This window comes from Aspergillus oryzae, chromosome 7 (assembly GCF_000184455.2).
Source record: "Aspergillus oryzae RIB40 DNA, chromosome 7".
In the NCBI taxonomy this organism is placed as follows: Eukaryota; Fungi; Ascomycota; class Eurotiomycetes; order Eurotiales; family Aspergillaceae; genus Aspergillus; species Aspergillus oryzae.
Window position 1 is genome coordinate 811,150 of NC_036441.1, and position 25,121 is coordinate 836,270.

The following is a 25,121-nucleotide window of genomic DNA, read 5'->3' on the forward strand; positions in this document are numbered from 1 at the left end:
CGTTAATCGTAGGAGCCGGCCCCGGCCCATAGCCCTAGTTACACATCCTGTCCATCCTTGCAGTTCATACCTTGATCCCCGGTCCGGGGGGGGGGGACGCAGGAACAGAGTGCCTTCGTATCCGTGCAGGGGATATTCTGGTCATGTATCTCGTATCGGTATATATATCTCTCTCAATCTAGATATTTGTACGGTGTACATATGTACGCAATTGCATATATATAACTAGCATATACGGGAATGTGGGGACAAAAATATATATTATCTCTCGAAGCATTACTCTATATATTTAGACATGAGTATTCGGACAGCGGGGATCAGAGAATCCCGATCACGGGCAACCCGTTAGATTAGCACGAGTCAAGCGTTTTAACGGACCTTCCCATTGTTGATTTCTGAGACTAAACCATCAGGGGTAAGTGGTGAGAGCAGTGATGGACCTTTAGTAGACAGACCGCCGAACTTACCGTGCGCTTGGGATTGGACTGAACCTTTGGGTCTCCATGTGCCCCAAAAACTAGACCAATTCCAATTGCCGTTTTAGAGTCCACCTGATCTGGATGTCGTGCGGATCTTAAGTCCGCTGTTTTACCTGGAGGCTTTTCGTGGAGTCGTTGCCTAAATATTAGTGTGATCCTCCTGTTTATGATACCTAATTATTAATCTTCCAAGTTGCCTACCGTGCGGAGTATATTGAGTTGTAGTTCCAGGGGATTGTTCATTGTTGTCGGTTCCTGTTTTTTGATGTAATTTATGTGACAAAGTGCAAGATCTGATGCCTTAGTCATTGACTTAGTCCTGTGCATAAACTGATGATAAGTAGTGCAGGAGTCCATGTGGATTCATATTACCTAAAACATAAACCGGGGTGGAGTTGAAAATACATCAAAGAAGCTTAAACGCTCCGGTCAGCTTTTCCCCTTGCATTTGGTCACACCTGTCCATATGGCTTTTAAAGTTGGTTCCTTCACTGGGAGGCACAGAGAAAGAACTTTAACATACCGCAGTAGAAGAAAGAGAGGCACGTGCAGTAGAGATTCATTCACTGGTCTGACGTTCAATGAGTAGAGTACCCTATGGACTAGGATCTTGTTAGGGTTGGGTTACATCGAGGGCGCTGTATTACTTACAATACCGAGCTTGGGGGCATCGTTTGTTTTGGGTACTGACAACCTTACTCCGTAGCTTACATTACATGCCTTAGCTCTTCAGTGTCATACCCTTTACTCTGGTAGGTGTCCTTATGTACCTGCTTCATAGAGTAAGGTTTTTGAGGAACCACAAAAGACAGTTAAGAAAAACCGGGTGTCACTCCACCATGGTAGTATTTTCTACTACGTATCCAGAATTCTAGATATGGACCCTGGTCACTTTCTGGATCCTTAGGTTAGTTCTCCGGCGCTACCGAAGAGATTTGCCAACCAGCAAGACTTTAGTGCAGCAGTAGCTCACCCGTCTAGCAACTGGAAACGAAGCAATACTAATCACCCTTCTCCACATCATCTATTTCCGGGATGGATGATCCGCCTCCAAGTCCACTGTTCTGATTGTTGCTGGTATTATTGCCACTCCCCGCTCGTGTCCTTCTGCCACCGTCCAGAACGGAGTATACTCTCTCTCGCGCGCGCCCTTTGTTCTCCATCCTTCATTTTTGGAACCTTTTTACCTTGCTCGTTTTGGCTGTTTGCTCTTCTCGCTACCTTGCCGAATCAATCAATTTGCCAGTCCAATTCATCATCATCGCAATCCGGTCTATAGAATTTCAGGTTCCTGCCAACCCTTTTACCTTCCGGGAAATTCTCTGTCCACACTGTTCCCACCCTCCTTGACTGCTTCTCGGTCTCCGGATCCTCCATTCTCCCTCCCTTACCTTTTTCGCTCGATCGCATCGCATCCATTCTTCTGGTGGCGGCGACCTTCGACCCGTGATTTTCCCCAGTACTTTCACCTACCCCCAGTAACAACTGGGCAAGAAGGAAAAAAGCGCTGAGAAGGGGACAACAAGAGTGGTCAAGGCCCATCTTTCGGTTCCTTGTAATTTTCTTCTTTCCTCACTTTTCCATTTCTGGATTTATTACATTATTTTTTTATTTTCTATAACCTTGGCTATATCCCCAATCCCTATATTATCGCCCTCGTCGCTCCGAACGTTCTTTCGGTCGCGTTTTCTCTGCATGGATACTTTTTGGCCATGAGCACAACAGGAGAAAACCACACAGATTCTACTTCCAGACCAAGCCCGGCCCCGAGTGCCACGGGCTCAACGGGAACTTCAGGTATTACAGTGCGAGCGGGCTCAAACGGTCAGATGGGTTTCAGAAGGTGTGTGTGATGATATTTCCTTTGCCCTGGGGTGGTTTGACCAAAGTGTGGGTTTCTGCGCTGGTCGCGGGGCTGCAGCGCACGAGGGATGGTCGCAGACCACCAAAATCAGAGTTGGGAAGGTCCCTGGGTGGATGGGAACGGTCGGGATTTAAAAGGAGTACAGATGGATGCTAATCAGATTTATCTAATCGCTGTTTCCATAGACAACGTGCGTCGCGTGCTTGTGAGGTATGTCTCTTTGTTCTTATGAGGTCGACGCGACCTGTGAAAGCCTCGGCACCTCGGCACATCGCAGCTTTGCTGGATGGCCCCTATCATACTATCTATCCATCAGGCAATCCTGGTGGTGATGGTAGTATAACGCAACCACGATCATGGTTCTATTTGAACATATTGTTGGCTAACATATTTTACTTCTTATCTTGTGAAGACATGCCATGCTCGAAAAGTAAGTCCCCCCTGGTCAAGACTCATTTTCTTCTGCCCAATCCTTCCGGTGTCACCCGCCCGCCCTGCTAGGTCTCTGCAGCAAAGGAGATCGCTAATCGCGTCATTTACCCACAGGTACGCTGCGATGCTGCCAGTCTAGGTGTGCCATGCACCAACTGTGTGGCCTTTTCGATCGAGTGCAAGATCCCCACACCGAAACGCAAAAAGAACCAAACGAAAGCTAAAGAGAGCTCTGGGTATGTTTTCAAATACCTCGTATATCGATTCGCTACCGACGTTACCCCGACATCTACTGACTCACCATCGAAATGAATAGTAGCGAAGAGAATCCCCAGAAAGAAACACCCAAGGACGACCAGTCGACGACGGACGGCAAGGATGCCTTCGGTTATTCAAGTAATCGAATGGCCGTCGACGGTATGCCTGTTACATCACTCACAGAGTCGCAGGCCGCTCAGCAAGCCACCCAAAATGGAGCGTATGCCCAGTTTATGAAACCAAAGTTTGCGCGTGCCCCGATCAAAGAAGCTGGCCGCGTCGCTTACCTCGGCGAGTCCTCGAATCTTTCGCTCCTGGTGCAGGACCGCCATGGAACGACGGACGTCGTACACTATCCCCTCCCGCCCAATATTCGAGGATCTCGTGCTAGATTGGCGGATCTGGATAATTTAGAATTGGATATACTTCATCAGCGTGGTGCCTTCCTTCTGCCGCCAAAGCCCCTTTGTGACGAACTCGTCGATGCCTACTTCAAATGGGTTGCCCCCGTTGTACCCATCGTTAATCGCAGCCGGTTCATGCGGCACTACCGCGACCCAAAGAACCCACCGTCCCTACTGCTCCTTCAGGTTATACTTCTCGCTGGGTCCAGAGTCTGTACAAACCCCCAGTTGATGGATGCCAATGGTTCGACAACCCCGGCAGCCATGACATTTTACAAGCGGGCAAAAGCACTCTACGACGCTAATTATGAAGATGACCGTGTCACAATTGTTCAGGCGTTGGTACTCCTGGGCTGGTACTGGGAGGGCCCGGAGGACGTTACCAAAAACGTCTTCTACTGGACGAGAGTGGCCATGGTTGTAGCACAGGGGTCAGGTATGCACCGAAGGTATGTTATTGTCCCTAGACCTTTAATATCATAGACAATCGTCTAACCTTCGTAGCGTGGAATCGTCTCAACTGAGCAAGCCGGATAAAAGACTTTGGAAGCGAATCTGGTGGACCCTCTTTACAAGAGACCGATCCGTAGCAGTGGCCCTGGGGCGCCCAATCGGTATCAATACAGACGACTCGGACGTTGGAATGTTAACCGAGGACGATTTCATCGAAGACGAGATTGATATAGCAGCCGAGTACCCGCCGGACCCCGTGCATGTACAGTTCTTCCTGCAATATGTGAAGCTTTGTGAGATCATGGGATTGGTACTTGCGCAGCAGTACTCTGTGGCTTCGAAGTCGAGACGCATGAATGCTATGGACCTGACACACTCGGATATGGCCCTAGCAGATTGGCTCCAAAATTGCCCCAAAGAGGTGTGTTGGCAACGACAGAATCATCATTTCTGGGCCGCCCTCCTTCATGCGAACTATTAGTAAGTCTTACGGCTCCTCGGTACCCTATACACCGGGCTAACGTGGATAAAAGCACGACACTTTGTCTTTTGCATAGGGCGCACATGCCACCAGCTTCATCTGCCCCAAATAGTTACCGTGTAGAAGAGATGGCTTACCCCTCACGCACGATCGCGTTCCAAGCCGCTGGAATGATCACTTCCATCGTGGAAAACTTGCAAACGCATCAGGAGATTCGATATACACCAGCGTTCATGTAAGTTCGGTAGTGTGCCCTCCTCAAGCACGAAGTACTCACAGTGTCGCAGTGTCTACAGCTTGTTCTCGGCTCTGATCATGCACGTTTACCAAATGCGATCGTCTGTGCCAACAGTTGTGGCAACCTGCCAGGAGAGAATCAATATATGTATGCAAGCTCTGAAAGATGTCTCCAAAGTCTGGCTTGTGGCCAAGATGGTCCGTACTCTGTTCGAATCCATTCTGGGAAACAAAGTTCTGGAGGAGCGTCTCCAGAAAGCTGCAGGGAAAAGGCACCAAAGGATAAGGCACGACACGGCGCAACATCAGCCCCCAAGAAAACCGGATCCGCCAAAGCGGAAGTTCGACGATATGGATCTTGGTTTGCCAAATGGGGGTCCCACACCACCAGTCTCCTATGAACGCTCGCGGCCTCAGACGCCTGCAGTGACTCCCTCAAGGGAAATGGGACAACCTGGATTGAACGTTCCTCAAGGCTCTCCTACCGGTCCTCCAGCAGGCAACTCTCGAGGCAATACGCGGCCGACAACTCCATTTAATGCTCAATTTTCCCTTCCTGCAACGCCACCCGACCTCTTCCTTGTCACGCGTACTTCACCCAACCTTTCGCCTTCGCTGTGGGAGAACTTCCAGCCCGACCAGTTGTTCCCTGATGGCACTGCCATCTTCCCTGAGCTGACTTCCCCGCAGCAGACTGCCGTCGATCCACAATTACAGATGTCCTCTCAGTTACAGACACAAGGCATGGATCAGCGACATATGATGCCGCATCAGATGTCCTCCCGAGGTCTTCCCGGAACACAGGGAAGCCCGGAGATGATTTCGAACATCCCCCCGGGATTGGGCATGCAAGGTCAGCAACCACCACAGGTGTTCGGAATGGAGAATCAGCAGCCTTGGCCCATGGCAGGTTTAGAGGCAGCCCTGCATACCGGGGTGGAGGCTGCTAGCCAGGATGACACCTGGAGTAATAGCTCCCGAAGTGGGCCAACCGCACCGACGACTTTGAACGTGGAAGACTGGTATGTTAAGTGGTATCTAGCTGGATTCTCTTTTTACTGATGATTCTCTGTTTTCTAGGTTCCAATTCTTTGGCATCAATGGTAGCTTTGGCGACCTGTCAACTTCAGCATGAATATGGAATGTATATGCGATGACGACCCTTCATCATGACAAGTGTATAATATCTCTTTTCTGCGTTCAAGTGGCTACTGCATTTGGTTTATCTTTTTTTTACTCTGAATAGTTGCATGTGAAGGGGATTTGGATGAGCTCGGGGTGAGCTCCTGTACATACCTAGAAGTATAAAGCAAAGGATATATAAAAGAAATTAGTCTCCGTTTCTGCCTCAGGCGGCGAATGACGAAATCGACACTTACGTGGACCAGCCAATGAACGAGCAGTGGTGGGGAGGCCATCCTTACCATGTCGGGTAAGATAGAATGAAGGACGGGGCGCTTCTCGAATGACTCTTCCGGGGAACAATAAATATTATCTCTCTTCTTCTCCCTTTCACCCTTCCATTGATTTGCCAATCTTTCCGTGATTTCTTTCCTCTCTCTATACCTTATTATCTTGGGGGTATTAGTTTCGCTCCCTTCCTCAGTGCTCTAACTTTCTCTCCGTCCTTGCCCCCTCTCTCCGCTCATCCCCGCAGCGATGTCGGCTTCAGGATCCGGTGCCGCGCCCGCGGCTTCATCATCAACCAATCCAGCAAAAAAGGCGTTTCCGAGCGTAGATCTCGAGGGTCACAATCTTCCTCCCTCACCTGCTCCTTCTAGTCCTCATACCGGAAGGCGCTATGCAATTGCCACAGAACTCGTCTATACCGACAGCGGCGACCAGTACAACGCTAGCAGCGTTCCTATCTACCAGGTACCGTCCTCGCGGCCTTGAAAGATACCTTGCTATTGAAAAAAAAAGCCATGGATGGATCAATAGTGCTAACAAACATTGCTGCAGAGTGCCACTTTTAAACAGACATCCGGTGGTGGAGGTGGAGAGTATGATTATACTCGCTCCGGCAATCCGACTAGAACGCACCTTGAACGCCACCTAGCCAAGGTCATGTCCGCTCAGCGTGCACTGGTTGTTTCCTCCGGCATGGCTGCATTGGATGTCATCACTCGGTTGCTTCGTCCTGGTGATGAAGTCGTGACCGGCGATGACCTCTACGGCGGAACACACCGTCTGCTTAAATACCTGTCAACCAATGGTGGTATCATCGTCCATCATGTTGACACCACCCAGCCCGAGAAGGTGCGGGAAGTGCTGAACGAGAAGACAGCCATGGTCCTGCTCGAAACCCCTACCAACCCCCTCATTAAAATCGTCGACATCCCCCAGATCGCTACCGCCGCACATGAAGTGAATTCTACCTGTCTTGTGGCTGTTGATAACACCATGATGTCTCCGATGTTGCTTAATCCTCTCGAACTGGGAGCAGACATTGTCTATGAGAGTGGAACGAAGTACTTGTCCGGTCACCACGATCTCATGGCTGGTGTGATCGCTGTCAACGACCTGGCTCTCGGCGAGCGATTGTACTTCCCAATCAACGCCTCTGGCTGTGGATTGTCTCCGTTCGATTCTTGGCTGTTGATGCGTGGAGTGAAGACCCTCAAGGTACGGATGGATCAGCAACAAGCGAACGCACAGCGTATTGCAGAATTCCTCGAGTCCCACGGGTTTAAGGTCCGGTACCCTGGGCTGCGGTCGCACCCTCAATATGACCTCCACCACTCGATGGCCCGTGGAGCTGGAGCTGTACTGTCATTCGAGACGGGCGACGTCGGTGTGAGTGAGCGTATTGTTGAGAGTGCCAAGCTATGGGCTATCAGCGTTAGCTTCGGCTGCGTGAACAGCTTGATCAGCATGCCTTGCCGGATGAGCCATGCTAGTATCGATGCGAAGACGCGCCAGGAGCGCGCCATGCCGGAAGATTTGATCCGCCTGTGCGTTGGTATTGAGGATGCAGATGATCTGATTGACGATCTGACAAGGGCGGTAAGTTTGTCCCTCTAGATTCCCGGTTGGTGACTTTTTGGTCTAATCTTTTTCTTTAGCTGGTACAAGCTGGTGCCGTCAACCTAAGCTTGGATGATTTCCAAGCGAACACGACTACCAACTGATTTACGTATACATAATGTACCTGCGTGTTTTTTGGGTTATCATGGCGGAAAAATAAGTGCGTGGGCATGTCTCGGGTGATACATTGATGCGGCGTTCGGAGCCTCTGCTATTATTTTAAATTTTTTCTTGTACAAAGTCCATAAAGATGCTTTATAAAAGAATCGGTATCTATGTGATTTCCCGAACTTAGTTTCCATGGCAATAATACTGCGGTAAAATGTTTTGGTCAGAAAAATCGCGTGGCAGCTATAAAACGTATATCCGAGTCCTGGGGAACATTTGCCGGGGGATCGCTCGGCCGGCACCGGAGCGTTTCCGAGTCGCCGGTAGGCCTTTATCGGCCGGTCCATTCTCGTCCGCGATGAGAGTCAGCGAGTCAGCTTATTGCTTTTCCCCCTACGTTCGGAAATTGAGATGTGATCTCCATTAGTTTCTGCTTCGGCAGCATGTCTTTCTAATTTGGTTACCCTGATTTCTTCTTTTGACCTTTCCTTTCCTTACGCGACAGTTGCCCTGCTGGTGTTTGCATGACGCCTCTTATCGGCGTCGCATTCCTTCGTTGAGGTTTTATCGTTGACTCATCTTTGATATTTTTCGAGTCTCCTCTCGCTCTGCATCATTGAAGATTATGCCGGGAAATGCGATCTCTCCCGATGGAGCTCTCTCCATGCAGGCTGTCAATGAGCGGCCAACATCTACCTGGAATACCCGCCGATTAGGTTCGCGACTGGGTGTAGATATCGCCAGCGCTGCCACAGCAGGAGCTTTGACATGCCCCGTCATTACTGTTATCGATCGGTAAGTGTGCAATCTCGCCGGCCCTTTGCTGCAAAGTCTGACATTAACCGCTTGATAGCGCGATCATCGAGAAAGCGTCTAAAGGCATTCCCATTCGACAGACGATCACATCATGTTTCGGGTCCATGATTCGTCATCCAGCGGGCTTCTTCCTCAGTACACCGTTTCTCCTTATATATACACTCTATACATCGACATATTTAACCGCCAATGCGATTGACACAATCTCGTCGACTATGCGCAATCAACCGTTTTCCTCCGTATTTGCCGGCACGGCCAAGTTCCTCGCCACGACAACGGTGAATATGGGAATCTGCGTATACAAGGATGCCAGGTTCGCGCGGATATTTGGCGCACAGTCCAAGCCTACACCATCTTCCTCATCGACACCTGCGCGCACGTCTCCCCCGGCCTCCTGTCACCCATCCGGCGCAGCCACAGTCCCCAAGGTCTCATATGCCCTCTTCTGTCTCCGTGATAGCATTACCATCTTCGCTTCCTTCAACGTCCCCACGTTAATAGCGCCGTCAATCCCTGATTATATTGCATCCACACCCGGGATGAAGGCAGCGATAGCTCAATTCTCCTGTCCGGCCCTCATGCAATTCGCCAGCACACCGATGCACTTGCTGGGTCTGGATCTGTATAACCGGCAACCGCCGGGAGGGCTGGGATGGCGCGAGCGGGTATCGCGTATTCGTCGCGATTATGTCCCCAGTTGTTTTGCTCGGATGGGGAAGATCGTGCCCGCATACGGTGTAGGAGGTGTGGCTAATGTGCGGCTAAGATCTGCTATGATGGAGTACCTAGAACGGACGGAGAAGTGATCGCTCTCCCTGCTGCCTCTTCTCTGCCTTTTTTTTATTTGCGCGTTTATCTCTTTATCGCCCTTCTTAATCCCTTTGTTATCCACTCTCCACTCAACTGTTATTCAGGTTGCATCGGCGTTTGGTTCTCCAATTGGCGTTGGTATAGATTTAGATCTACGTGTGATGACATCTAATATTGCTCGTCGTGGCCAGTGAGTTGGTTGATCTAGTTTCTGGTCATGTCTATCGATATTCATTGTATATGTGGTTGGGAATCTGCACAGACAGACGGTAGAATATATTTGGTTAATATATTGGACTGAATTGGTATTGCAAGTATCTTTTGAATAGCGACTCTTGGAGTGATGGTATCCCCTGTGGATTAGGTTTGACAAATCGTTTGAAATTGATGGATATTGACAAACCATTATACGCGACTTGAGCTCGAGAAGTCCCAGCTATATTTGGCGGACTTCTTGGACTTTTCGGTTTCTGTCGACGATCAAATGAAGCTGTCTGTCCTCCCAGCCCGTAGAAGGTCTAGATGCGGTTGTTGTATGTGGAACAGGTCTGAAGGTACCTGCTCGGAGGCCCTCGGTGAAGAGTTCATATGAGGGGTAGTCTGATTTAGTTAGCATACCGTTCTTTTTATACATCGTCCTGCGCATAGAAGAGAAAAAGAGTAACGGGGTAGCGTACAGCCATTGACAAAGTGAGTAACTTGTTCCGGGGTCATGCCAGTTCCTTTGGCAGCAAGAAGCGTCCGTTCTTGTTCCTGTCGCCAGTCATAGACGAAGTGTAGGTCTTGGGCATCACTGCAGCTCACATTAGAACCCATACATGGATGCTGAAACAAACGGTAAGACCAGCAATCTGGGAAAAAGCTTACATATGGATCAAAGCATCCAACTGACTGTAGTGGATTACTCGTTAGCCCTTATACCTCCCACTTCAGTCGCACCCAACAAGGCAGGGACCCAAACTCACTCCGTGATCAGATCATAGTCCTTCAGCGCATCATTAACAGCCTTGGCGGCCTCAAACGGCACATATCCCAGCCGTCCATCATAGTCGCCCTTCTCTTTCCGCAAAACAGCAGCATCCCACTTCTCGCGCAGGAGCTGATCATCCAAAGCGCGGAAACCAACACACCAGCCCTCGAAGATAACGACCTTTATCTTCTCCTGCCCCTCACCGTTAACAATCTCCCATTGCGACTCGGGTACGCGATCCCCTTGCCCCGCATACGCCGATTTATCATACTGCGGAATAGCCGTGGCTCGGCCCGCGCGGAGAGATTCAAAGACCTCCTTGGCTAATGGCAGATCATGGGTCCCCGGTTGTCCGCGATGCTGCAGTAGTGGATTTGCCGGGTGCGACTTGGCGAGATTGACCTGTTCCTCGTGGGTGAGGTATAGATCGTCGAGCGACAGAGTGATAACGGGGAGGGAGTATGGCGGGGAACGCAGAGTCGATTGTAGAGTGGACACCTTTTTATGTTTTGTAAGATAACCCGTCAGACATATCCATTTAGACGTAGTTTAACAGCCAGAATGGGACTATATTTCTCGCGGGCAATTTCATACCAGCACCGTCTTTCCGGCTCCCTGGACGCCGTTCAACCCCAGAAAGAATGGTGGGGTTCTGGCCGGGTCGTTGCCGAATCGCTCTTGGTGGGCTTTTAAGCGCTCCAGGAGGAATGGGATGCAGTGTTGGGATTTGTCGTCGATTATTTCGGGCATTTTGGGGGTTTATTTGAGTATTTACTGGGTTGTTTCTTTTTTTTTTTTTTTCTCTCTTTTGCTATGACTACGGTGGTTGAGAGTTGTGTTTTATATGGGGAACTACACTAAAGAAAGGGCATGTCGGAGGTGCGCCGAAGCGGAGATTCTGGAGATTCGAATGTCCGGGCGGTGAAGGGCAAATGTTGTGCCTGATGGATCAAGCATGGGTCTGGCCATTGTCTGTGGTCTTTTTACCAGCGACAGGTAATTTTGATCATAGCTGAAGGGGACTGAGGGTCGTATTTAAATCTCTTGCCTTTCCGATTACTGAACATTTGACCGTTGATCTAATGACCGACACGTGATGATGACGTCGAATCACATGTCTGAGTCAGCAGGGTGATGTGTTGCCATATTGGGGTTAGTCTGTGCATTAAATGTGACGGTCATGTGGATTACATAATAATGCCAATGCATAGTTTTAGCGTCGGCAGCCAGACAAGGGAAGTTTTCCATGCTGTAGAGCTTGACAGATGGTGCACGGCAGTGAAGCAATGCTTCTATTGATTGGAGATCTCTTTATGACAACATACAATATATGCATAATAAACACGCAGTCAGTCGACAAAAGACGGGGGTCCCCATCCAGGAAAGATATATCGGCATGTGAAGGAGGGATCATCTGCCTAGATCCGCTTGGTTGTGTGGAAACCTCCGAGCTTCAAAGCAACCAGAAAGATGCCGAGGTTCCAAACCCATAGTGTCCTTGCCGAGCACCGCGACCGTCCACTTATTCCCCCAGATCCAGAGGCTTCTTCAACTCTGCTCTCCCCCAGACTTTCCCCTCATACTTAAACTAACTACTGACCTCTTTCAATCATCGTTGAACTTTGAATACTCTGTCTATCCTCCTCTCCTCCCCTCCTCTCTCCCCCTCCTCAAAACTATTGAAACATCCTGTGCGGAGGCACCACGTCAATTATATTCTCAGTGTTTGCTTTTTTTTCTTTCCTTTTAGTTCTAATTATACCCGTTCAAGATGTCTGAGCTGCGCTTCGACAACCAAACCGTCGTTGTGACGGGAGCTGGCGGTGGTCTCGGTAAGGCCTATGCTACCTTCTTTGCCTCGAGGGGCGCAAACGTCGTCGTGAACGACTTGGGTGGTTCCCACTCCGGTGAGGGCAAGTCATCAAAGGTACGAACCGAACTATGGTCACATGCAAGTTCTCAAATACAATTTCTAACATGGGATTTCTACCATAGGCTGCCGATGTGGTCGTCGAGGAGATCCGTGCTGCCGGAGGCAAGGCAGTCGCCAACTACGACAGCGTTGAGAACGGTGAAGCTATTATTGATACCGCCATCAAGAACTTTGGCCGCATCGATATCCTCATTAACAACGCCGGTATTCTCCGGGATGTCAGCTTTAAGAACATGAAGGACCAGGACTGGGACCTTATTACCAAAGTTCACACCTATGGTGCATACAAGTGCGCAAGAGCCGCATGGCCTCATTTCCGGAAACAGAAGTACGGCCGTGTCATCAACACTGCCTCGGCTGCGGGTCTGTTCGGTAACTTTGGCCAAGCCAACTACTCTGGTGAGTATCTATGAACAGAGACTCTTTAAAAAGATCATCAAGCTGACAGGACAATCAGCGGCCAAGCTCGGTCAGGTCGGTTTCACCGAGACCCTCGCTAAGGAGGGTGCCAAGTACAACATCATTGCCAACGTTATTGCCCCTATCGGTATGTAAAGAATATCAATGGTTTATTATGACGAATGCTAACCTGGAACAGCTGCTAGCCGCATGACTGCCACCATTATGCCTCAGGATGTTCTGGACATCCTTAAGCCCGAATGGGTTGTCCCCTTGGTGGCCGTTTTGGTGCACCCCTCCAACACAACCGAGACTGGTGGAATCTACGAAGTCGGCGGTGGTCATGCTGCTAAGTTGCGCTGGGAGCGTGCCAAGGGTGCTCTGCTCAAGACCGACGACTCCTTGACCCCTGGTGCTATCGCTAGGAAGTGGAATGATGTCAACGACTTCTCTCAGCCCGAGTACCCGACTGGTCCTGCTGACTTCATGACCCTCTTGGAGCAGGGCTTGAAGACCCCCAGCGCCCCGTCAGGCCAAGAGCCTGACTTCAAGGGCAAGGTTGCTCTTGTCACTGGTGGTGGTAACGGGTATGTGTTTCAGAATACGGCTTGAAGGTGACTGTTTCTAACGCTCTTATAGTCTCGGACGCGCGTACTGTTTGCTTTTCGCCAAGTATGGCGCCTCTGTGGTGGTGAACGATCTGGTCGACCCGGAGCCTGTTGTGCAGGAAATTAAGAAGCTGGGTGGTCAGGCCGTCGGTAACAAGGCTTCCTGCGAAGATGGCGACGCCGTTGTCAAGACTGCCATTGACGCTTTCGGACGTATCGATATCCTGGTTAACAACGCCGGTATCCTGCGTGACAAGGCCTTCACCAACATGAACGACGACCTGTGGAACCCCGTTCTCAATGTCCACCTCCGTGGTACCTACAAGGTTACCAAGGCTGCCTGGCCTTACATGCTCAAGCAGAAATATGGTCGTATCGTCAACACCGCTAGCACCAGCGGTATCTACGGTAACTTCGGCCAGGCCAACTACGCCGCGGCGAAGCTTGGTATCCTCGGTTTCTCTCGTACCCTCGCTATTGAGGGCGCCAAGTACAACATCAAGGTCAACACCATCGCTCCCAACGCCGGTACTAACATGACCCGTACTATCATGCCTGAGGAGATGGTCCAGGCCTTCAAGCCCGACTATGTTGCTCCTCTCGTCGTTCTTCTTTCCTCGGACATTGTCCCCGGAACCGGCACCAAGGGTCTGTACGAGTGTGGCAGCGGTTGGTTCACTAGCACTCGCTGGCAGCGTTCGGGCGGCCACGGCTTCCCCGTGGACGTCAAGTTGACCCCTGAGGAGGTTGTGAAGAACTGGAAGAAGATCACCAACTTCGACGACGGCCGTGCGGACCACCCCGAGGATAGCCAGGCCGGTTCTGAGAAGGTCATGGCCAACATGGGCAACCGCAGTGATGCCGCCGAGGGTGGCAACGACATCTTGGCCAATATCGAGAAGGCCAAGCAGGCGACCACCGACGGAACTGCCTTTGACTACGCCGACCGGGATGTCATTCTCTACAACCTCAGCTTGGGTGCCAAGCGCACTGACCTGCCTTTCGTATACGAGAACAATGAGCACTTCCAGGCTCTTCCCACCTTCGGTGTGGTCCCTTGGTTCAACACCACCGTGCCTTACAACATGGACGACATTGTGAAGAACTTCTCCCCCATGATGCTGCTGCACGGTGAACAGTACATGGAGATCCGCAAATTCCCCATCCCCACCGAGGCCAAGACCCTGACCTTCCCCAAGCTCATTGATGTTGTCGACAAGGGCGCCGCTGCTCTCGTGGTTGCCGGTTTCACCACCAAGGACGCTAAGACTGGAGAGGACCTCTTCTATAACGAGTCCACCGTTTTCATCCGTGGCAGTGGCGGCTTCGGCGGATCCCCCAAGCCCACCGCTGCCCGCCCCAAGGGAGCCACCGCGGCCTACAAGGCTCCTCAGCGCAAGCCAGATGCTGTTGTCGAGGAGAAGACCTCCGAGGACCAGGCTGCCCTCTACCGTCTCAACGGTGACCGCAACCCTCTTCACATTGACCCTGAGTTCAGCAAGGTCGGTGGCTTCAAGACTCCTATCCTGCACGGTCTGTGCTCTCTGGGTGTCTCCGGCAAGCACGTGTACAGCAAGTTCGGTGCCTATAAGAACATCAAGGTTCGCTTCGCCGGTGTTGTCCTGCCCGGTCAGACTCTGAGGACCGAGATGTGGAAGGAGGGCAACACCGTCCTGTTCCAGACCACTGTTGTGGAGACTGGCAAGCCCGCCATCAGCGGCGCTGGTGTTGAGCTGTTGGAGGGAGCCAAGGCTAAACTGTAAATTATAATTGAAACGAGAACTTTTGCGTGATGGCGAATTTATGGGATTAAATTGTGTACATAGATATAACGATTTCTGTTTCTTTCCAACTTAACAATCTCCTGTAAATTGAACTTAAATATGTTTACTTTTCCAGCTCGGTGTATCTGACTGACGGAGTGGTCAACCTGTTTATACATGCCCGGGTGTTGTAGAAGCTTATTATAGTAGGGTTTTAGCCATTAGACAGATCTGTTTAAGGCTAAGATGGAAGCTCGGTACTGTTTTCAAATGTCACTTTGCTTAATTTACAGAGAGGCCTTGAACTGACGAGGACTTTCGCAGAATCGGTTGACTTCTTATGCCGCTCTCTTTGACTTTTGATATACTTCGTCGATCTGCGATATAATTTATTAATAGTAATTCGACTAAAGTGTTCAGCAGTGACGGATAAGAGGTCTAGATCCCACTGACATTGGCCCGCCGTACGGTCATGTAACGTAACACAATACCATTGACTGATGTCCACCGACTTCATTCAACCTCTCCTCTCCATGACTCCAACTCCACTTATCTCTAGGCAGTCAATCAACTCTCAATTTCTAGCGCACATCCACGCTCCCCAGGAGACCCCCTTACTTTAACTTCTTTCCGCCTCAGGCCCGACCATGTAGCAGACTCCCCCATCGACGCAACGATGGTCCTCTCGCTACCTGTCCCAAGCTTCTCCAAATCCCCAACAACGTCAACATCAACCGCCCCTCCCCTCCGCCCCAACGACAGCAACCAATCCACCACCATCAGCGAAGCCCTCCGCAACAACCCCTTCGGAATCACCTCGCGCTCGCTCCTAATCCCCCCATCTGCTCCTACAACCGCAGACCAAAACCGCGAACAAGAAGAACTAAACAACGCCCTAGAAATCCTCGCCCGGATCTTCCCAGACGTGAAGATCGAAGTCTTCCGGGAATTACTCGTACGGTTTGACGGGCAGAGCCGGCTGCATGTCTGCGTTGAGCAGCTCTTGCGTCATAAAAAGGAATGGGTGGCCGGCCGGTGGAATGTCCCCGGGGATGACGCCGAGGCGGCGCCGGTAACTGGGAGCCTGGTGATTCCGCGGAATGAACGGTTTCGGACGACTGAATACAAGCTTGCTGTGAGGACGGTGCTATTAAAGGAATTCAGCGGGTTGAGCAAGAGTACGGTTGATGCGGTTCTGGCGGAAGTGAACTTTTGTTATGTGCGGGCGAGGCCGACGTTGAGGGATCTTTCGAAGAGGACGTGGCGGGCGACGTTTAATAGTCTTTTTCCTTCTTTTAAGAGTAAGAAGGATAAGGAGGAGAGTCCGTTGGTTGTATGGCAGCGGCATGCGAATGGGGAGGTGGTTCCGACGTTGAAGGAGACGGGGTGTGTGGAGTTGGATCGGGAGTTGCATGATGCTTTGCTGGCGCCGTTGCTGAGCGCGAAGAAAGTGGAGTGTGAGGATCGGGATCGCAGGTTGGCGGAGGAGTTGAATGAGGAAGAGGCGAAGGCCGCTGCTGCGCTTTACGAATGCGAGTGTTGTTTATCTGATGTGACGTTCGAGCAGATCTCGACTTGTTCGGAAAGCATGCATATCATCTGCTATGGTTGTATCCGGCGGACGATCCAGGAAGCGCTGTTTGGTCAGGGCTGGGGGAAGTCTGTCGACGTGGAGCGGTCGACCCTGAAGTGTTTGACCCCGTTCGCCCATGATGGCTGTAATGGGAGCTTGCATCCGGAGGTTGTTAAACGAGCTATCCTCCTTGACAAGGGCGGATCTGAGACCTATGTTAAGTTTGAGGGTCGGCTGGCCTCAGAGGCTCTTCTCAAGTCGCAGCTGAAGCTCATTCGCTGTCCCTTTTGCTCGTACGCGGAGGTTGACTCGGTTTATCATCCCTCGGCGAAGGGGATCACCTGGCGCTTTCGTCGGGATGGGATCATCTCTACAATTATACTTACCGTCATGCTCCTAGACATGATACCCTTGCTCGTCATTCCCGTGATCATTCTCTACATTCTAGACCCATCCGCCGTTCAGAACTTCCTGCACAACTCGTTCCTAAACCTGTGTCTTAAGGTGCGGCCGAAGAGGTTCACCTGCGCAAACCCATTATGCCAACGGGTCAGTTGCATAACATGCCAAAAACCATGGCGTGACCCACACGTCTGCTTTGAGCCACTCTTACTCGACCTACGAGCTACAGTTGAGGCCGCCCGCACAGCTGCAGTGAAACGCACCTGTCCCCGCTGCGGCCTATCCTTCGTCAAATCTTCTGGCTGCAACAAATTAACCTGCGTCTGTGGATACTCCATGTGTTACCTCTGCCGCAAGGGCCTCAGCCCTCCATCCAAAGCCACGCAACGATTTCGCCCCAGACAACGTCAACAAGAAAATATCAACCCAGCAAACGCAGCAGAGAACGACGACCAAAACCTAGACGACGAGGAATTCGATGAACCAGAGGGCTACAAGCATTTCTGCGAACATTTCCGCATCAACCCGGGAGCTCACTGTACCGAGTGCAACAAATGCGAACTGTATCAAGATGAAGACGAAGAGGCTGTCGCACGTCGAGCGGGTGAGAAAGCCGAACGCGAATGGCGCATGCGGCAAGGCATGGCAAGCCTCGGAGTCCGGTCTTTGCAGGTCAACAGGTCCTTCTCACGACCGAACAAGTCAGCCGGCGATATATCATTGTCGGGTCAAGGGAAGGGCCTGAACTACTGGCTGGATGAAGTGTGGCGGGAGGGTCGGTGGAAGATGGAAGGACAGGCCTTTGTGGATTGGGTGGTAGAACGGGTGGTTGTTATTGACGAGATTTGAGCATTTCTTTCCTCTTTCCACATTTCGTTTTTTTTTTTTTTTTTTTTTTTTGGTTTCTACTTAGATCGTGTTTTAATATCGGCGTTTGGCAAGGGCACAACAGACCTTTTGCATGGATTTGATGATGTGACGAGATATGACATTCCTTTGGTTACTTGACGTTCTCTTCTCTATTGGATTAATATACTACCTTCATCTGAGATGCAATAGATACATCCCTGCTTGATATAGATAAGGTGTTCTTTTCTTGGTCAAGTGAAACCCGCACTACTACGCCTTATACAAGCCTACCCTAGAAGATCTGACGCCAAAGCGGTGACCAAGACAGTCGACTCATATACCAAACAATACAATCGAAAGCTAACAAGCACCCCCTGATCAACTCCGCCGCCCTCTCCGCCACAGAATACACAGTCGTCATCGGGTTCGCATGCGACAGAAGAGGAAGCACCGGCATCAACCACCCGCAGGTTCGAAGTACCGTTCATCATATAGAAGACGCCTCAAAATTGCCACTGCTCACACCAGTTTCTCATCAACTGGGGCGAGACTTCCTCCATCTGCCGCATCGTGAAGCTATTCGACTCAGTCCGTGTGATAGCCAATGGTACTGCCTTGAATCCCATCTTCGCGCCCTCTGCTGCCGATCTATAGGTGTCAAGCAGCTTCACAGCCGGGTTATTGTCCATACCCACAGGATGAACCTGGCTTTTGTCAAGTGCATCAATCCACTCCTCCAATGAGACCACTTCTCGGATCCTTTCGCCATAGAACTCACGCAAGATGGGTATAAGGCTAGACCACTCGGTAACCTTGGGATTGAACGCATGGATATACCCTGTAATCTCTTCAACGGTCCAGAGAGAAGTCACACCCGAAACCTCCAGTACCACATTTGCAATGTCCTCAACTGGTGCCCAGCCCATATCACTAAATGTGCTAAGGGAGTCAGGCAGGAGGCCTAGGTAGACGGAACTGCGAACCAAGCTTGGAAGCCACTCTTGCGAATTCCATTTGCCCTTCTTCCCGCGCGGGCCTACAACTTGTCCAATCCGTACTATAACGCTAGGCACGCCTGATACCTTGGTAGAGTGGTCGAGAATCGTGCTGCTTACGAGCTTGGACTGGCCGTACCCTATTGCGGCGAGGGACCAGTCTGGTAGTGCCTTCTTGGGTACAAGCACTTCTGGGGTCGTCCACTTTTCAATTGTTCCAATGGTGGAAATGAACGTTATGGGTACAGTTTTGCGTGCCGCTTGTGCGCTGAAATCGACTAGGTGACGCACGCCGCGGACGTGTGGCTCAAAAGACGCCACGGACATGTTGAAGTTGACAGGCCAGGCGTTGTGGATTACGCGGTCCACCTCATCGGCGAGTCGACTATATACCTCGGGGACAAGGCCTAAGCCTGGCTCTGCAAGGTTGACATGCAGGAACTCGGCTCGGGAGAAATCAGTCGATAAGCCCTGGGATGTACTTACCACAGTCTGTCGCTCTAGACCGTTGACGGCACGGTTGAAACAGATCACTTTGCTAACATTGGAGCATTTTAAGGTGAAGTCCAGCAGGTACGATCCTAGTGCACCCGTTGTGCCTGTGATAACAACGACTTGTCCTTTGTCAGCCGGAGCTGGCTTATTGGGTACTGCAGCAGGAAGGTCGTGAATGTACTTGTCAACGAGTGCACTGCATATGGCCGTCTATCTAGCATCACCCCTGAGCCATTGGTGGGACTGCCCTGTCTATGATTTGCACTGACCAGGGAGAAGGCGTATGCCGCTAGCTGCGTGACCGTCGGATGGGCATAAATAACCCTTGATTCCGCCGCCTCCTTGCTGACCTTAATGCCCGCTTTCTCTAGACTGACAAGCAACGCACGGGAGAGTTGGATTGCTTGCAGTGAGTCCAAGCCAGCTGCAAAGAAATCCTCCTCGGTGTCCAATTGACGGATTTTGAACACGCTCTGGACCAAGTCGCGAACCAAATGCATAAATCCCGTCTCAGAGGTAACGTCAAGATCCACAGCTATGACCAACTTATCTCTGCTGTTGTCAAAGAACCCTTCAATGTCTGCCGCGTATAACTTTTCCACCATAGAGCGCTGGATAGTGCCTTTACCTGCACGAGGAAATGGCTTTTGTGGATCGGCCAAAAAGACATAATCGCGTGAGATACGCCCATGTGCAACCGTTTCGGCATTGACCTTCTCAATAGTTGGCTAAACATCATCAAGGAAATGCTGTTTTTCTTCCTCACTCTTGGGATACTGGATCGGCTCGATCATGAGTGCGGCATGGAATTGCTTACTGCCAACGACCTGCGCGCTGAACACTGCTGGGTGACCCATGACGGCCCCCTCAATGGTTACAGGGTTGAGCTTCTCTCCTGTCGAGAAGACAATTATGTCATCAGCCCGTCCCACGTATGTCCAGTGGTCTGCCAATGTTGGGTGAGGCCGGTACAGATCTTTGGTGCTGAACTCGTCTAGCTCGGGAAAGGTATAGAAGCAACCCTGTAGCCCCGGGTGCTTATCCTTGCGCACTATGACCTGCTCGTACGTATCGTCATCAATCAACCGCCATTCAATGCCCATCAACTCCTTGTGGATGATGAACCATGGCCACATGGCGGGATCCGGTTGAGAGTAATAAGGAAAGTAAAAATACCTGCCAGTGTTAATAAGTCAGGCGCTTGGCAGGTTTCACATTCAGTGCAGTCGGTTTGAAGGTTTCTTACTCAGTACATGCAATGGCATTTATCGTCTTAATGCCGTGGCTTAGCAAAATGTCAATCGAGTCGTGGGCGATAGCGCCTGATGAGATGGTGCGAGTTAGCTAAGTCTCACCGAGTCAATCGTGGCATAGAAATTGCGACGGTAACCGACCTCCTCCACAACCCACGGCATGCAATTCTTTAAGCTCGATTATTGCCTGCTGTGAGCGGGACATATGGTCTAGGATGGCCGGCGGAATGAACGTCCACCCAGAGTTACTGTTTTGCAACCACTCGACCACATTATCACCTGTGATAGGCCGAGAGGGCTCCCGGAACGCGATCGGCGCATTATAGTAGAAGGCGCACACAGTCATGATCATGAGACCTCCAGTATGGAACAAGGGCATGATGAGCAGGTGGCGCGGATTGGGAAAGCTGGTCCATGTCGAAAGCCAAGCCAAGTTGCCATTGCGCGCCGGTATATAACGATGAAGATCATTCATAGCGACCATACCATGCCGCACCACCACAGGTTTCGGAAGGCCGGTACTGCCACTTGTGTGTAGCACTACATACGGGTCCCATTCTGCCTCAGCAAATGTCTTGGTGTACAGAGCTGGCGTCACTCCTTCAGCAACCCACTCATCAAATGGAGCTACAGCCACACCCTCCATGCCCGACCTGGCGTCCGCCCACGGCTGTACCATTGAGGCGTACTGCAATTCATGATATAGTATGTTGCAATCTGTCCTCGCGAACAGGTTCATTTGCGCCTCGATCGAGTTGCGAGGCGAAATGAGTAGGGCCTTATAGCCGGCCTTTATAGCGCCGACCACGAAGATGGGGTAACGCGGGTCCTCCAAGCCGATGTAGGCCACTGTGGGGAACGTGCCAGGTGCCGGGTGCTCAGCCTGCATGATAAGCATCTGTGCCGCATAATTGACGGCATTGGCGACCTGAGCCCAGCTCACAGGCTTCCATCCGTCGTGGCGATTGTTGCTCCGTGGAGTCGACATGCACTCAACATCGGGAGTTTTACGAGCCGTCTCGTCAATTACATGGGGTATGAGACGCTTGCCGCACTCTCCACCGGAGAGCATCTTGGCTGCTGTGTCCTTGGCGCTACTAAAGGCATGGGCGATGGTAGTGCCATAGGTATCACCTGTCATGCTGAATTATTCTCCTGTGTGATGTGGAGCTGAAAAGCCGTAATAGCGTTTATACTGTGGAAGACTTTGCAGCCTGGGCGGGAATGACTTGAGATAATAGATAGGAATGTCAAGCCCTTTTTTATACAATGATAGAGCTGTGCAGGGAGAGACTTTGTGACGACAAACCTCCCCTTCCGTTGTGCCGCGGCTAATGCGGTATTTGTGCAGATAATACTATTATCCCTAGATTTCCATAAAATCCAACAATTACTGACGTTGTTACTCCTCATTGCCTTCGCGTTGGGCGGCCTGAAAAAGGATTGCCAATGCGCTCCATGTAAGCGCTTATGTCAAATAAGGTCAGACGACCAAAGATCGTAGATCCCAGTGGGGGAGAACATTTGGGAATGTCCATCATGGACGGAATAAATAGTAGCCCTTCGACAAATGCCAAATACTGATTCACGGTTCTTGAGAGCTGGTCCACTATACGCAGTAGTACTGTACATAGTCCTATGTACTAGTGTGTAGAGTTAAGTAAGCACTTAGTACACAGTAGACCAAAGCACCAATATACCCCACTAGAAACTGAGAGGCGAAGATCTTGGAAATTGAAACTCTGTTCAGTGTCCTTCCTGAACTACTTGTTCTTTTCCCCCCTCGCCAACCTGCCATCATTTGGTATAGGAACGATCCAGCCCTAAACCGACTTCTAACTCCAAAGGCGAGAATGAATCAGAAAGTGATGATCAACAAGTCCTTTATAAACATATACTATTGTACATATGCTGTTTGCATAATTGCTGGATTAGAAGTTAGAACTGGAAGCCTGATTCCTTAAGCGAACCAACTCAATCTCCCCGCTGCGAAGCATTCAAGGAAAGCTGACAACGAACATTCCAGTCTAAACCGCAAGTACAGTAACACCCATGCAGAGTGATCTAAGGTATTCAATATGATTTCACAGGGCATTTTTAGTTATGTCAACTACGGTACATACAAAAGTAACATAGCTGGTACGCGAGCGGATCACCCAGAACATCACAGTGTAGACACCTTATAAATATACGTTGATTACACAACGTCAACTGCTAATTCCCATCTCTGTTGCTGTATTGCTATATGCGAATTTGGAGCACGTCTTCGGCTCCCCAGATCAACTCTATATTTTAAACTGTCAAAGAGTAACAGCAGAATAGGAAAGAAAAAGCAGATGGAAAACCCATAGAGCAAAGTATATAAAGAAGTATTAGATCTGGAGCATCACGCTCAGGCTTACTCCGAAGTATAATCTAACAAGGTGTCGGCTGGAGCTTCTGACATAAGCAAAGACATCGAGATCTTTTTTAGAATTGACGCCATATCTATCTCTGCAAGTGCGCTGAAGTTGCTTTTAACCCATTAAAGCAAACACGTCCTGACCATTTCATATGAGTCGATTTATGCCCGGCTAGTCTATTTCCTAGATTCCGTAGTGATGGTAGCTCGAGCTAACACCACTTCACATTTGCTCGTTACCATATTCCTTATCAGCCGGTCCACTTTCGCTACCAGTGTTTCACACATTGTCTTGATGGAGGGTTGGCTGATCACCTGATAAGTGTGAATGGTTTGGCGCACCGCTGTGCTTGTTTATTTCTTCGTGCCACGGGCCGGGGCCCGCAGCGGCCTCCCACTGATTAAAATCTTGGCCCGGATTAACGGTCTCATAGTGAAATATACTGAGAAAACCATAGAATCCAGAAGCAAGGAGAGACCCCAGTAATGGTCCTACCCAGTAGATCCAGTGATATCCTGGGAAGCTGCGGTTGATCACGTCAGGGCCAAGGGCACGCGCAGGGTTGAGGGCACAGCCGGTATAGTAGGTTCCTAGTCTCACAGTCAGCATACACGTGTGTGTGTGTGTGTGTGTGTGTGTGTTTTAATATAGACGATTCGGGTGTACAGACCGACTAGTTGGTTCACAAATAAAACCAGGCCGATCCCAACAGGCGCGAGGAACGTTGACTTTTGCTTCACTACAGCCAACATAATCACGACAAATACCAGGTGTGCTGTCAGGAACATCTCAATGAACAGGCCCTGGGAGATTGAGGTGCCACCTCCCAGCCTGGTCCCAACACTTAGAGGTCCTGGGAACAAGCAACTAACCACGCCTGCTGATGCAATTCCCGCTATAATTTGAGAAGCAAAAACTAACACACCACGAACAGGATGCATGCCTCCGCAGAGGCAGAGAGCTAGAGTGACCTGGGGTTTATTAGTATAGCTATCCATGTCATTTTACTGACCAGGAGTCTTGTCTGTATATGACCGCTAGCTTAGGAACATACCACTGGATTAAATAAGCCACCCGTCACACGGTAAAATGTCCAGACATTCACAAGCAGAGAAAATCCGAAGGAAAGGGACAGATAGAGTAGGTTCGAAGTGTTTGGTGCCGCCCCCTCAGCTGGCTTAGGGGTGTTGGAGACCTGGCCACCAGCAAATGCGAAGAAGAGGAACATGAAAGTTCCAACAAACTCTCCCACAACGGCAACAAAGGTATTTTGGAATGTATAGGGTACGTGTAACATGGGCAACTGCCCCTTCTCTGAACGGACGATGGGGGCTGTGTTCCCTCCAGGTTGACTCCGTATGCGAGCTGCTAAGGCCTGCATAATCGGGGTGGACGACGTGGTCGACACATTTCTGGAGGCTGGATCATTGACCATATCGCCCCGTCTCTGATGGATCCAGCTCGGCATATTTTTGGGGTTGAGATAACAAATCTGTAGGGAAAGGAGGCTTCAGCTTGAGAAACAAGTTCTGAATGGCAAATCAGAAACACACTATTTAAGCACTAAAAAGGCCGATCGTTGGCCATTATTTATAATTGAAATCTCTTGTCAGATGGCATGACTGGTGGGCATAGATGATATCATGAGTGCTATCTCCCGCATTACTTCTAATATCGGTGTCAAAGCGGAGAGAACATATTGTGTCATAAGATGAGCGCGTGGCAAGGTGAACAACTTGAAAACGCCGGATAACCAATCAATGGATAATTGTAGAAAAAGATGAACATGGAAGCCCATTGTGACTTGTCCAAGAGCTGATGAACGGGAGATTCGGCGAATTATGCCATGCAGATTAGGGCAAGCTTTCGGTCACTTGCATATTACTCTATTAGACTTTTAGCTATTTAGTCTATCTTGTAATCTTAAAAGAACATCTTATAGAGCTAGTATAGCTCTATTAAATTTAGAATCTTGGCTAAAGATATAGATATATATTAAAAAAGTCTATTAAATTGTTTATTTTCTTTTATATTATTATATCATTATTCAAATTATATTAAATTAAAATACTATACTCCTAGTGCACAATCGAGGAATGGCGCCTGTCTT

The 25,121-nt window shown here is 50.1% G+C and overlaps 9 protein-coding genes across 9 annotated transcripts; 6 read left to right on the forward strand and 3 right to left on the reverse strand.

Moving 5' to 3' along the window:
- Positions 1–2,191: 2,191 nt before the first annotated feature.
- farA (CeGAL family transcription factor) lies at positions 2,192–4,371 on the forward strand (the record flags this gene model as incomplete). The annotated part of the gene is made up of 5 exons (XM_023232893.1): positions 2,192–2,322; positions 2,529–2,773; positions 2,915–3,011; positions 3,095–3,886; positions 3,942–4,371. The coding sequence occupies 5 exons, from the start codon at positions 2,192–2,194 to the stop codon at positions 4,369–4,371; spliced, it is 1,695 nt and encodes a 564-aa protein (XP_023093455.1).
- Positions 4,372–4,499: 128 nt separating this feature from the next.
- Positions 4,500–5,781, forward strand: AO090011000322 (uncharacterized protein; the record flags this gene model as incomplete). The annotated part of the gene is made up of 3 exons (XM_023232894.1): positions 4,500–4,606; positions 4,668–5,630; positions 5,739–5,781. The coding sequence occupies 3 exons, from the start codon at positions 4,500–4,502 to the stop codon at positions 5,779–5,781; spliced, it is 1,113 nt and encodes a 370-aa protein (XP_023093456.1).
- Positions 5,782–6,267: 486 nt separating this feature from the next.
- On the forward strand, positions 6,268–7,739 carry AO090011000323 (cystathionine beta-lyase STR3; the record flags this gene model as incomplete). The annotated part of the gene is made up of 3 exons (XM_001825920.3): positions 6,268–6,483; positions 6,571–7,614; positions 7,674–7,739. The coding sequence occupies 3 exons, from the start codon at positions 6,268–6,270 to the stop codon at positions 7,737–7,739; spliced, it is 1,326 nt and encodes a 441-aa protein (XP_001825972.1).
- A 629-nt stretch (positions 7,740–8,368) lies between these two features.
- Positions 8,369–9,365, forward strand: AO090011000324 (uncharacterized protein; the record flags this gene model as incomplete). The annotated part of the gene is made up of 2 exons (XM_001825921.3): positions 8,369–8,538; positions 8,597–9,365. The coding sequence occupies 2 exons, from the start codon at positions 8,369–8,371 to the stop codon at positions 9,363–9,365; spliced, it is 939 nt and encodes a 312-aa protein (XP_001825973.1).
- Positions 9,366–10,330: 965 nt separating this feature from the next.
- AO090011000325 (TDA10 family protein) lies at positions 10,331–11,089 on the reverse strand (the record flags this gene model as incomplete). Its single annotated transcript, XM_001825922.3, has 2 exons — positions 10,331–10,837; positions 10,934–11,089. The coding sequence occupies 2 exons, from the start codon at positions 11,087–11,089 to the stop codon at positions 10,331–10,333; spliced, it is 663 nt and encodes a 220-aa protein (XP_001825974.3).
- A 1,021-nt stretch (positions 11,090–12,110) lies between these two features.
- On the forward strand, positions 12,111–15,042 carry mfp (putative peroxisomal multifunctional beta-oxidation protein (MFP); the record flags this gene model as incomplete). Its single annotated transcript, XM_001825923.3, has 5 exons — positions 12,111–12,266; positions 12,335–12,671; positions 12,730–12,819; positions 12,871–13,258; positions 13,311–15,042. 5 exons carry the CDS (start codon positions 12,111–12,113, stop codon positions 15,040–15,042), a joined length of 2,703 nt encoding a protein of 900 aa, XP_001825975.1.
- Positions 15,043–15,718: 676 nt separating this feature from the next.
- On the forward strand, positions 15,719–17,866 carry AO090011000327 (E3 ubiquitin-protein ligase; the record flags this gene model as incomplete). Its single annotated transcript, XM_001825924.1, has 1 exon — positions 15,719–17,866. The coding sequence occupies one exon, from the start codon at positions 15,719–15,721 to the stop codon at positions 17,864–17,866; it is 2,148 nt and encodes a 715-aa protein (XP_001825976.1).
- Positions 17,867–18,369: 503 nt separating this feature from the next.
- On the reverse strand, positions 18,370–21,750 carry AO090011000328 (uncharacterized protein; the record flags this gene model as incomplete). The annotated part of the gene is given in 5 exon segments (XM_023232895.1): positions 18,370–19,536; positions 19,581–20,084; positions 20,091–20,532; positions 20,603–20,678; positions 20,751–21,750. Coding segments are annotated over 5 exon segments (3,189 nt in total).
- A 1,540-nt stretch (positions 21,751–23,290) lies between these two features.
- AO090011000329 (uncharacterized protein) lies at positions 23,291–24,308 on the reverse strand (the record flags this gene model as incomplete). Its single annotated transcript, XM_001825926.3, has 3 exons — positions 23,291–23,601; positions 23,682–23,982; positions 24,066–24,308. 3 exons carry the CDS (start codon positions 24,306–24,308, stop codon positions 23,291–23,293), a joined length of 855 nt encoding a protein of 284 aa, XP_001825978.3.
- Between the last annotated feature and the right edge of the window lie 813 nt (positions 24,309–25,121).